The following is a 12,675-nucleotide window of genomic DNA, read 5'->3' as shown; positions in this document are numbered from 1 at the left end:
TATTTTATATTGCTCAGACACTGGGACACATATTGTTATTTATCAGATTGGATAAATATAATATAGTGGCTTAACAATCACTTTAAAATTTACAGTGGTGTCCTCTCCCTAACTCCGGCCTTCTAAATGGAAAGTGAAAAATCAGCAGCAGACTGATAAAAGCCATCCCTCTGCTCAGCTGTTCTCTCTTCCTATCACCATGCTCCTTGTGTACATATTTGCGTGCGGCACATCTGATTGGCTCCCAGTCTAGGTACTGCTGTATAGAGACTACAAAAGTACAAGAGGCCAATACAAAGTCTATTTCAAACACTTATGCATGAACTTGCACTTTTTTAATTTAATCCCCAGGGGTCCAAATTCATTTAACACTTGGTTCTGTTTTGATTGACAACCCTGTTGCAGAGTAAAAGGCTCCTCCTTATTTATTTTAATGCTGGCTGCAGCCTCACCCCACCCAAGTCCAATTTATGGGTGTTCCTGTGAGGGATGGTACAGCCACCAATGAGCCCCCACCTCCTTCCTAAAATAACTAAACATTTACTATTATTTATAATAATTATGTATTTGCCCAGCTCTGATTGTTAATTCATATTAGTAAAAGATCACTTCGTGCTATGGGTACGTGTGATCTATGTGCTGGCACCCTGGATGTTTACAAGCGGGCACAGATAGATAACACAGGTATAAAGCCTTGAATGATCTTTTACTATTGTGAATTAACAAACATCGCTGCCTGAACATTCATAATTGTGAAAGACTCACACTTTAATGCTGAGAGATCTGTATATTTTATGAATGGATGATTGGTGATGTCAATGCCAGTACTACGTATGACACAGCCCTGCAGTGCTAATCACTCATTAACCACTTCAATACAGGGCACTTAAACACCTTCCTGCCCAGACCAATTTTGAGCTTTCAGCGCTGTCGCACTTTGAATGACAATTGCGCGGTCATGCTACACTGTACCCAAATTAAATTTTTATCATTTTTTCCCACAAATAGAGCTTTCTTTTGGTGGTATTTGATCACCTCTACGGTTTTTATTTTTTGCGCTACAAATAAAAAAATACCGAAAAGTTTGAAAAAAAAATGTTTTTTTTTTGTTTCAGTTTCAAAACTTTGCAAATAAGTACGTTTTCTCCTTCACTGATGGGCACTGATAAGGTGGCACTGATGGGCACCAATGAAGTGGCACTGATGAGGTGGCATTGATGGACACTGATAGGCGGCACTGATAGGCGGCACTGATAGGCGACACGGATGGGCAACATGGATGGACACTGATAGGTGGCACAAATTGGCACTGATAGCTGGCACGGATTGGCATGGATGGGCGGCAGATATGGGCATGGATAGGCGGCACAGATGGGCATGGATAGGCGGCACAGGTAGGCACTCATAGGTGGCACAGGTGGGCACTCATAGGCGGCACAGGTGGGCACTCATAGGCGGCATTGGCGTTATACTGTACTAATGGATGCCAATCAGTGCCAAACAATAATGCATGCCAATCAGTGATGCCCATTGTAGGCACTGATTGGCATCCATAATGGGCACTGATTGGCATCCATTTTGCTGACTGGCATCCCTGGTGGTCTAGGGAGGATTACCTTTTCTCTGGTGGTCTGGTGGCGTCCCTAGTGGTCCAGTGTGGGCATCCTCGGGGGGGCTGTGCTGATAATCGATCAGCACAGACCCCCCCTGTCAGAGGAGCAGCCGATCGGCTCTCCTCTACTCGCGTCTGACAGACGCGAGTGAGGAAAAGCCGATCACCGGCTCTTCCCATTTACACTGTGATCAGCCGTGATTGGACACGGCTGATCACGTGGTAAAGAGTCTCCGTTGGAGACTCTTTACCGAGATCATAGTTGCCGGGTGTCAGACTGACACCCCGCAACAACGATCGCCGCGATGCGCGCCCCCGGGGGCGCGCAGCGGCTCATAATCCTGAGGACGTCATATGACGTCCGGTCAGGATTATGAAACCACTTTGCCGCCGTCAATTTGTAATAGGGCGGGCGGCAAGTGGTTAAAGTGCGAGAACTCCACTGCAGTAAAGACTGAAACTTGCTGAATGATCTTCCTTTCACACTTTGGGAGTGTCACATGCCCTGCTGCTTGAGATCTTTTAAGCTTATAAAATGGAGACAGAGTTGGTTCAAATTGTTACTAAACCCAAGACCCTGCATTCATTATATCTGGTCTCCCAGAGTACACAAAACATGGAAATGCAATTATTTTAGTAAATATAAACTGCTAAATACCTTTTCTCATCAGAAGTATATAGCAGTCTTTTGACTTCTGGCAGTGTCCGGCCGAGCACCGATTAAAGCTTGTAGGAGGAATTTGCAATCTCTTCTGACTGTGCTATGAGGCTGCATGATCCCTGACCCTTTGTCTAGACGGTGCTGATTGGCCCTGTGCCGATCACTTGCAGCCTTAAAAAAAAAACTCCCTAGCAGTACACACCAAACTGAGCATGCGTAGAGTGACCCCAAGGCTCTGTACTATCAGGAGATGGATTGGAGATCGTGGAAAAAGGGTAGGATCAGAGAAGACAGGATCAAACAGCCTTTTTAGACAATGCACACGATTAACCCCTTAGGTTCCACAGTGAGTATAACAAGCATGCTTTGCTGCATATACAGACTGGTTTTACTGTTGTGGGTTTAGTAACACTTTAACCAGTTTCTGCCTGACTCACCCATATTTAATGTGGCACAATGGAACCGTAGTGCAAAACTACGTATGGGTAAGTGTAAACACACAAATCCCTATTCTGTCAGGGGAGAGGAGACATATTGTTTGTTCCTACTAAGTAGGAACAATGATATGTCTACTCCCCCAGTCAGTACAATCCCCCCACAGTTAGAACATGCTGAGGGAACACACATTTAACCCCTTGATCGCCCCATGTTAACCCCTTTCCTACCAGTGACATTAGCACTGATCTCTGTATAAATATCAATATATGTCCAAAAAATGTGTCAAATCTGTCCATTCTGTCAATTGCAATGCCGCAATAACGCAAAAAATTTACTATCACCTTCATTACTAGTAAAAAAATAATAAAAAATAATAATACAAATGTCATAAAAATGCCATAAATCTTTCCCATAGTTTGCAGACAATATAACTTTTGCACAAACAATTCAATATACGCTTATTACGAATTTTTTTTACCAAAAATATGTAGAAGAATATATATTGGCCTAAACATTTTTGGGGATATTTATTACTACAGACCATTTAACATGGTTTCCTATGGAACACGTTCTGTAGTGCAAATCTGCAAAATGCAAAAAGCACTAAAAATGCATAGGTGTGAATCCAGCCTTAGGGCTAGTTCACACCAGACGCAGTTCCGTGCACTTTTTTTCTGCACTAAAAATGCATGCACAGTGTTTTCCATGTATTCCAATGGCTCTAGTTCACACCATGCAGTCAGTTTCTGGTCAGTGCTGATTTGAACTACAGAACGTGTTCCATAGTAAAACCATGTTAAATGGACTGTAGTGCAAATCTGCAAAAAGCACTAAAAATGCATAGGTGTGAATTGGGCCTTATAAGGCAGAACTGATCTATGTTCCAAATCAAACCTGCACTTAAAACAATACAGCTGAAGATAAAATAGCACTATAGTTATGTTAATAGCTATTTATTAACTATTTAAATAGCAATGGATTATTTAGTAATAAATTAATAACTAATTTGTTATTAGTTATGATTTATTAGTATGAAAATACTCTCTTTAACTCTTTATTTTTTTAAATCAGTGATCCTTTCAGGCTGATTTACTTAGTAGTTCAACAAACCTTCCAACTTCTGTTCTTTAACCTGTTTTGTTTACTGGTATTGCTTGTTTAAAACTGGGAGTTAAGGCAGCAGCATTGTTTCATTGGGAAATAATTGAATGTATTTATGTAATAAGTAGGTGGAGTTTTGTAATCCAGGATTGACAATGCTGGTTGGAATTTCAGTATAGTGTCAGCCGAAACCTAAAATCAGAAGCACACTGATTTTGTAGTATAGCAATACCTATTTTTCTGTACTTGCAGCGCTTTTTTCCGTGATATACACTATAATGTGATAGTGTGATTGTCTTTTGTTGTCATTCTCTGTATTCTGCACATCCTGAAATTATAATTAGGGTGTGAGATTTGTAGAGGTTAAATCTTTGTCTTAAAGTAAAACATTTTACAAACTTCATTATAAACAAACTTTCACTGTATGGTATATAATAAAATTGTTCATTCGGTTGGCTGATAAGTTTCCTGCACTATGCTTTCTACAGTATTTTCTATCCCTTTGTCTTATCTCTCTTTATCTGATCAACCACTGTACAATCCCAAACATTGGAACTTGTTCAATTCTCTATGCGAGACGCATTGAAGATTGCTAAAATCAAGATAAGTCACATCTACTGCTCCACACTGATCTACTACTTTAATCGTCCAGTCAAAAAAAATCAATTTCAAGCTTTGAGTAATGTGATCTCTCTGCAAGTCACAAGGCTTTGACTTTTTAGAAATGTACCCTTGTGAGCTTTTTTTTTTTTTTTTTTACAGGACTATGCATTTTATATATATATTTTTTAAAAAAAAGCTGTTTTGTGGAGCTTTATCAGATGGTGTCAGCAGCATGTAAAATATGAATCACACGTTTTCAGCCATGAATGTTAACTAGTGCAACTATTTGTCCTGTTTAAAGCATTCTAGTCCTTGACTGGATATGAAGGACACCATCAGGAGATCTGTAGATATCTCATTTATTTAGAGATGTTTGGGACTTCATTTAAAGGTTAGCTTAGAAGTTATTTACTATTTCAGAACATTTTTAGAGAGTTAGCAGAAAAAAAGTAGCATTTTCTAGAAAGCCACTGCTACTAAAAGTGATTTTACTTGGGGTTTTCATTGTTTGCTATAAATGTTTACATCATATGAAATATTTGGCCAATGTATATATTCCACACCTCCCTTCTTTACACTCTCTCTGCCGTCACTACCAATGCAGCATCTGATAAATTACCAAACTAACATTAATCCAAGTCTTTGAAAAAAAAAATTTGGTCAATGAAGCAAGTTGATGTAGATGCAGCATGCAAGATTATTATTATTATTATCATTTACCATTGTTTTGTAATATTTTGGCTGCAAACAGTGATGCTTATCATGTTCATACCCATAAACAACACAGCATATACATGTCCATACCTGTACACAACACATCGATATGCATGACAAACCCAACTGATGGGCCTGTATGCTTCATAAATGAAATAAAAATGTATAAATGCCAGTAGCTGCAAAAACATTTAGTACAATACCCCTTTAAAGCCTACGAAAAACTGTCACATGGTATCAAACTGTAACAAAATGTTCAAATGTTCTGTAGACTTAAATTAAGTTTATAGCTTTTTTTTTTTATCAATGTGCTCCCTATGCCCCCTTTAATGCCTGTAGTTTATTTATTTATTTATTTATTTATTTATTTTAACTTACATGGTACAGAGAAACCCTCATTGTAAGCCAGGTTCTTTTAATCAACGGAGCCTGAAGGAGGAATCGAAGTGCAGAAAGCACTTTGCTCTACCATTCTGATATACAGCCATATCCACTGTGCTTCCCAGCAATAGACATTTGTTTATCATTCTGACTATATTTTGTGCTTATTATTGTAGCCCTGATGAAGGAGGAGTGGTGTTGCCCCCTAAAACACGCTGAATGTTTTTCTATGACTGTTTTTATCGACAATTATAATGATCTACGGTGCTTTTATCCGATTTTGGTCTGGAGCTCTTTTCTGTATTTCCATGGTCCTAGACCATAGAATGGCGAACCTTGGCACTCCAGGTGTTTTGGAACTATATTTCCCATAATGCTCATGCACTCTGCAGTGTAGTTGAGCATCATGGGAAATGTAGTTCCAAAACATCTGGGGTGCCAAGGTTCACCGTCACTGCCCTAGACAATGTGGACAGCATCATGCTGACATCACAATGGCTGGAGAAGATAATAGGCATAGCCAACACTGAGTGATTTTGAGAAGGAGTGTTCTCAGCCATGACAATGCCAAGAACCCTCCTCCTCTATGTGTGTGAAGGCACAGTGCTGAAGAGGGTGAATATGCTGTGGTGAATTTACTGCAGGGAAATTTGCATAGTCACTCAGTTGATGGAAGTCCTGGATGCTGGCATGGTCACTACATATATTTAAACAGTAAGAAAATGCCAATATTTTAAATTAAACCATTTTCTTTTCTAATATTGTGTTCTTTCAGTTGTATGACCATAGTTTTGTTTTGGCATTAAAATTGTTACAACATCTTGACTGTAGTGACACATATATTTTGTAAATTTGCTTACGAATGATATTATACACACATGGTTTTACATAAACAACAAAATACTAGCTACAGGGTGCAGATATTAAATAGATACAACAAAGTCAGTTTAAATATTTATTTTTGTGTTTGATAGGTCCACGCCTTTTCCTTTCATGTCCAATGGATGTGGATGGGTCTAAAATATGGTTTACGGATCTTTGGAACTATTCAGTAATTCCCTATCTCCTAGAAGCCGTAAGAGAAGGACTCCAGGTAAATATTTCTGTTTCAATTCAAGCCAAACATGAACAAAAATATTATTGAAAATGTACAGTTTTTAGTCTGAGTAATAACGAAGGTCAAAGGAACAGGAGTACCATAGGTTATGTGAAGCTTTGGGAGTGGCCAGTGTCAAACAAGATGAAAAGTTCTCTGACTGTATACATATTGAATTAGCTTTGTTCTCACTGGAGGCAATGTACCATATGCAGACCTAATTAAAACTGGACAGCATTGTAATGCAGATCATTTTGGAGCCTAGAGTGAAAGTAGAGATAACTGTGTGTTACCTGAATTGTGGAACATCATGTGATTTGTTCTGCTGCTGGATTAATGAAGAGCAGACAGGGTTTAAGGTCATCCTTTTTTTTTCACTTCAATCACCCTGGAACCTCCGGATGCGCCCCCGCTTTTACACAATGAGGACATGGCATTACTCTAAATAATGTAGAGGTGTGCATCTTGAATTCAGCCTCTGCTGGCAAAAAAAAAAAAAAAAAAAAAAAAACAACAAAACATAGAACACTTGTAAGTGCTGGCTTTGGAAAGATACAATAAGTAGAGCATTTTCAATGTGCCTTTATTATGTGACTATATACATATTATGTGATATGCTGTTTTTTGGCTGAAAGATATAAATATGTCCTAATATTGCATATACCTGGAACAACCTAGCAACAAATATTGTATTTAGTAATTATTTTTACAATAAAACAGTTTTGGCAGAGTCAGTAACTATAAGGTTATTATTCAGTATGTTAAGCACAATGACCCCTTTACTTTAAATATCTACAGCTATTGCAGCAGCTATACTGTGTGTGTAAAAAAGGGAGACTTTCCATTTGTATTTTTTTATTATTATTATTATTCAGGATGTATATAGTGCAAACAGTTTATGCAGCGCTTTACAACATAAGGGCAAACAATACAATTATAATACAATTTTATACCGGAGGAATAAGAGTGCCCTGCTCGTTAGAGCTTACAATTTAAGAGGGAGTGTCAAGAGATACAAAATTACTGTGGATAATGGGCTGATGGAGAAAATTAATGTACGGTTGTTAGGTGGGGGCCAGTTAGGTTTCTCTGAAGAGATGAGTTTTCAGGGATTGTCTGAGAGTGGACAGAGTAGGAGATACTTAGACAGACTGTGGTAGGGAGTTTCAGAGGATGGGAGAGACTCTAGTGAAGTCCTGGAGGTAAGCATGAGATGAGGTGGCAATGGAACTAAAAGAAGGTCTTGGGAGGAAGGAAGAGAACAAGTTGGTTTTGAGACTAAGTTAGTGATATAGCTGGCATTGTGGGTGGCTTTGTAAGCTGTTGTTAGTATCTTGAATTTAATTTGTTGGTGGAGTCAAAGCCAATGGAAGGATTGACAGAGAGGGGTAGCAGACACTAAGCGATCTGTAAAGTGAATGAGCTTGGCAGCAGCATTCATGCCAGACTGAAGGGGGGGATAGCCTATGTAAGGGTAAGTCAATGAGGCAGGAGTTGCAGTAGTGAATGTGAGAGATGACCAGGGAGTGAATTAGACACTTTGTGGTTAGGAAGAGGCATATCTTGGAGATGTTGAGGAGTTTGAGACAACAAGCTTTGGACAGTGATTGGATCTGTCGAAGTGGGGTCGAAAGGATAACCCTAAGTCCCAGATTAAATCTAGGACCTTGGCATAGGGGAACAGGTTCATAGTTGAGCCATTGATTTTGGCAGAGAAATCAGGGGAGGGGAGGAAATATTACGAGTTTGGTTTTGGATAGATTGAGTTTGCAGAAGTGGTGTGATATCCAGGCTGATATGTCTGTTAGTAAATTAGTGATGCGTGAGGAGACTGATGGAGTGAGCTGAGGGGTAGAGAGACAGATTTGGGTGTCATCGGTGTAGAAATTTTATTGAAAGCAAAGGAAGGCAATTAACTGAGCCGGAGGAGGTGTAGATTGAGAATAGTAAAGGTCTAAGAACAGAACCTTGGGGGACCCCGACAGAAATAAAGAGGAAAGGAGGTATTAGAATTGTAAGTGACAATGATGAATGTATATTATACATTCATAAAAAGACAACCACCAGAATCACATTGCAATTCTTTATTTAAAGGGTTTGTAATGGTTCACCATTTAAAACAAAAAAACAAGCATGTTAGACTTACCTGCTCTGTGTAATGGTTTTGCACAAAGCAACCCTGATCCTCCTCTTCTCGAATCCCCCGGCCAATGCTCCTGACCCCTCCCCCCTGACAACTTACAAAGCGTAGTAGATAAGAAACTTTGGGGGACCGGCCTAACTTAGAGGAGGGGGCTAGTGGGAACAAGAGATGAGGTAAATAAAATGTTCCCAAAACAAAAACACGTTTTTAACCCTAGCATTGGGAGGGAAATCATTTGTAACTTATGTTTTAGTTTACAAAATTGTATTGCGCAGACTAGAATAAACATACAGAACACAATTTGCCATAGAAATAGGTCTACCAACTATTTTGGTCAAAAGTTTAGAAAACTTCTGCCAAATTGGAGATATTTTCTCACATGCCTAAAATATGTGGAGAAAAGAACCAGGAGAGGACCACCCATGGAAGCAGGAGTTAGAGACTTGTGGATGGATAGAATGCAATTTAAGAGGGGTATAATACCACCATGTGATTGCTGTTTCTCTGAACATCAGATACCTAGTACATTTCTGCAAATATCACAGCATAATCTGTCTAAACTGCGGATAACATAGACATTTAGAGCATGGGGCAGATTTCATGAGTTGGAGCAGAGGAAAAGTTATTGACAGAATTAAATTTTAATATGAAATTACATTAGTAAGTTGAGATATTGTTTTCAGAGCTTGGACAAAGCACTGGCTATATTTTGGTTCTTTTTATTACATGGTAAACCTGTAAAAGAGAAAACTCCACTCCTACTGCACGCCTCTTAAGTCTAATACCACACTTATAGGTTAAGGTCAGGTCTACAGGGAGAAATACAGGATTCTATCACTTATTCTGAAGGCTATTGGAGCACCAATTATGCAGTAATTTTGTCAGGTGCCCACCTATACTAAATAGGTAATATGAGTGCAGTGACATGACCCCAGTCTCTCAAATGCACTATGGCGGTTATTTACGAAAGGCAAACCCACTTTGCACTACAAACTTTCAGTGCAATTTCAAGTGTACTTTGCAATTGTAGTTTGCACTTGTAGTGCAAAGTGGATTTGCCTTTAATAAATAACCCCCAATGACTTCCTAAAACTGGCTTATTTTATCAGATGGATAGCCACATTTTCAAGATTTCTGATAACCAACAACTTCAATAGAAATTAACTGTAATTAGATCTGCAGTTAGATGCATTGAGATAATCTAGAACCACAGCTAGTTCTGTTGAAATGTAACAGACTTACTGGCCAGATCACTCTGAGAAAATAAAGGAGTCAATGCCTAGAAAAGGAAATGAATGCAGCCATCACATCTAAGAATGTGTAAGCTGTGATATAATAAATATTTGCTTATTGGTATACTACCATTTTAAGCATTCACTATAATGTTTTAGAACCGGATAATTGTTTCTATGCAACAAAAAAAACAAAAATACTATAACATGCTCTTCTTTTATAAGTATAAAAATGTTGCTGAACCTAAATAATAATAAAATGGCCACAGCCAGCTATTCATACCTTGGTCCTGCCTGCCCATTGATTTGGATTAATTTAAGCCCAAAACGAGAAAACAGTAGATTAATCTAGCATCTTATAATTCTAACAGTTTTTTCCAGGGGTTCACTGTTGTCTTTTAATTTTTTATGTTATCTATATAGGATAGAAATAAAGATAAGCTGTGAATTTACAAATCACCACCAGGTGGCACTTTAATCCAAGTGCACAGCTCTACTAAAATAGCTAAAAACTTCTGAATTTGACAATACAGACAATAGGCAAATACACAGACAAACCTACATTTGGGTTCACCGTAAAAACTATACATGAAATAGGAATGCCAAGCAGGTAAAGTCGGGTGCAGATTTGAAAGTAGAGAATGAAAACAATGCAGAGATAAGTTGTCCTGACTTCTTCTTTTACACAGATCTTACTGTGTTTTATATAACAGAGCACAAAAACCTATGTTTGGAATTTAACAAGGAAGCTAACACACTTACTAATTGCTGTCATCATCCATCAATTAGGAAGAAAACTATAACTATATAATAATTAGAAGTAAATTATTATCCTTTAATAAGACAGACGTGATGATTCAGAAAAGTGCACACCCCATAAAACTGTGTATATCAGGAGATCCTAAAGGCCAAAGATATCTCCTACATGGTACAGCATGCAAAGGCCGAACATTCATACAGTTTGGGCCCAAAAAGCAAAGCAACATATACCCAACCACATTTTGTGTGTTTTTAGTTCTTAACTGCTAGGCTTGTATAAAAACTCTGGATGAAAACAAGGAGCAAAAGGGTCATCACTATTATGGTAACATACTCAAACACTTTCCACATTTCTTGGCTTTTTGAACAGCTAAAAGGATAGTAGTTTCACATGTTTGCAAATAGCTTTCAGAAGAAGATTGTGTTTTTCTCTAAAATAGCCCATTATACTGAGCTTAATGGTAAATGAAAGGGCTCTTCTCTTTAATAAGCCACATTACGAAATTCTTTGATGACCTAATAAAAAACATTCTGACTCCTTTTTGCATCTTCCAATCTATACCAATGTTGATTTCAGCTTTGCCATCTTTGAGACTCATGACAAATGTTCTAAAGTATCATCAAAGGGAAGATAGCTATAAAATATGTTGTAACTTATCTCTAAAAAATATGCTCTGCTTTCAAGGATTATTATGCAACATTATATGAGAAGGATCTGAACACCTGTCTTTTTTTATTACATGCTTTCTTTAAGGTCACTGCAGAAAACAAAATATCAATTAGCGTTGGTAGAAAAAAAAAGTTTTTAGCTATAGGAAAAGGGTTTCTTAACATAAGTGCTGTGAAAGTGTTGTATAGTCACAGGAGTTTACTTTAGTGGACCTGTTAGACACCTTAAAAAAATATAAAAGGTTTTATTAAAGCAAAAAATATGATGATTTATAATGTTACTAAACCTTGGACCCTGCATTCACTATATCTGGTCTTCCACAGTACACAGAGCATGAAAATGCAATAGATTTAGTAACTATAAACTGCTAAATACCTTTTCTCATCAGCAGTTAGCGCAGTCCAGCCGAGCACTGGTTAAAGCTTGGAGGAGTTCCCATTCTCCTCTGATTATCCTATGACCCCTGACCCTCTGGACAGTGCTGATTGGCCCTGTGCTGATCACATGCACTCTCCGAAGAAAAAAAAATACTTTCTAGCAATACACACCAAACTGAGCATGTGCAGCTTGCCCCCAAGGCTCTGTACTATTAAGAGATGGATTGGGGACTGTGGAAGAAGAGGAGCAACAGAGAAGACAGGAGGAAACGGTCTGTTGTGGGTTTAGTAACACTTTAAATCAGTATGTTGATCCTGTGATTTATAGGTTTACCATTTTGAGTTCAGGAAGGCTTTTTTTTCTCTTTTAAACCAAACTAGGACATGCTGTAATGTTGGGGAGGATTTATGTTACTCTGGATCCCTCTGGAGGATTTAGATGTTTGTTTGGGATTTTTGCATTCCTAATAGGACTAACCATGATTTGCATAAGATGTTATTTAACCAAACTATCTGTGTAACCATTAAAGTGTAACTAAAGGCAAAGCTTTTCACTTTGGATAGATTAAGGGAGGGTTACAACCCACCATCACTGTCCCCATATTTTTCTTTACTTCCTGGTTCAAAGCCAAAACCGGAAGTGAGAGGAAATCCCTCCAAAATGAGGGTTCCTATTGGAAGATTTCCCCTCTATATCTGTTCCGGGGACAACCCAGAATTTGGGATTTTATTTTACTTTCTCTTTTGCTGATAATGATAAACAGAACAAATAGAGAAAGGGAACTTCCCTAACAGAGTCACAGACAATCCATTCCACTCTTTAAAAAAAAAAAAAAAGGTTTGCCTTTAGTTATACTTTAAATTATATTATGTAAAGTGTAAGGATTT

At 38.2% G+C, this 12,675-nt stretch overlaps 1 protein-coding gene across 25 annotated transcripts in view; it reads left to right on the top strand.

Annotated features, from left to right (window-relative positions):
* The window catches only part of NAV3 (neuron navigator 3), an 873,011-nt gene that overhangs the window by 845,769 nt on the left and 14,567 nt on the right, over positions 1-12,675 (top strand). For all 25 annotated transcript variants that reach the window (XM_077474065.1, XM_077474059.1, XM_077474072.1 and 22 more), the window contains one exon: positions 6,485-6,603. In XM_077474065.1, the coding sequence (XP_077330191.1) occupies positions 6,485-6,603 (119 nt within the window). The remainder of the gene's footprint in view (positions 1-6,484; positions 6,604-12,675) is intronic.

The sequence above is a fragment of the Lithobates pipiens genome, unplaced genomic scaffold (assembly GCF_037356315.1).
Source record: "Lithobates pipiens isolate NorthernLeopardFrog02 unplaced genomic scaffold, aLitPip1_a1.2 Scaffold_8, whole genome shotgun sequence".
Lineage (NCBI taxonomy): Eukaryota > Metazoa > Chordata > Amphibia > Anura > Ranidae > Lithobates > Lithobates pipiens.
This window is presented reverse-complemented; position numbering and strand designations above follow the sequence as displayed.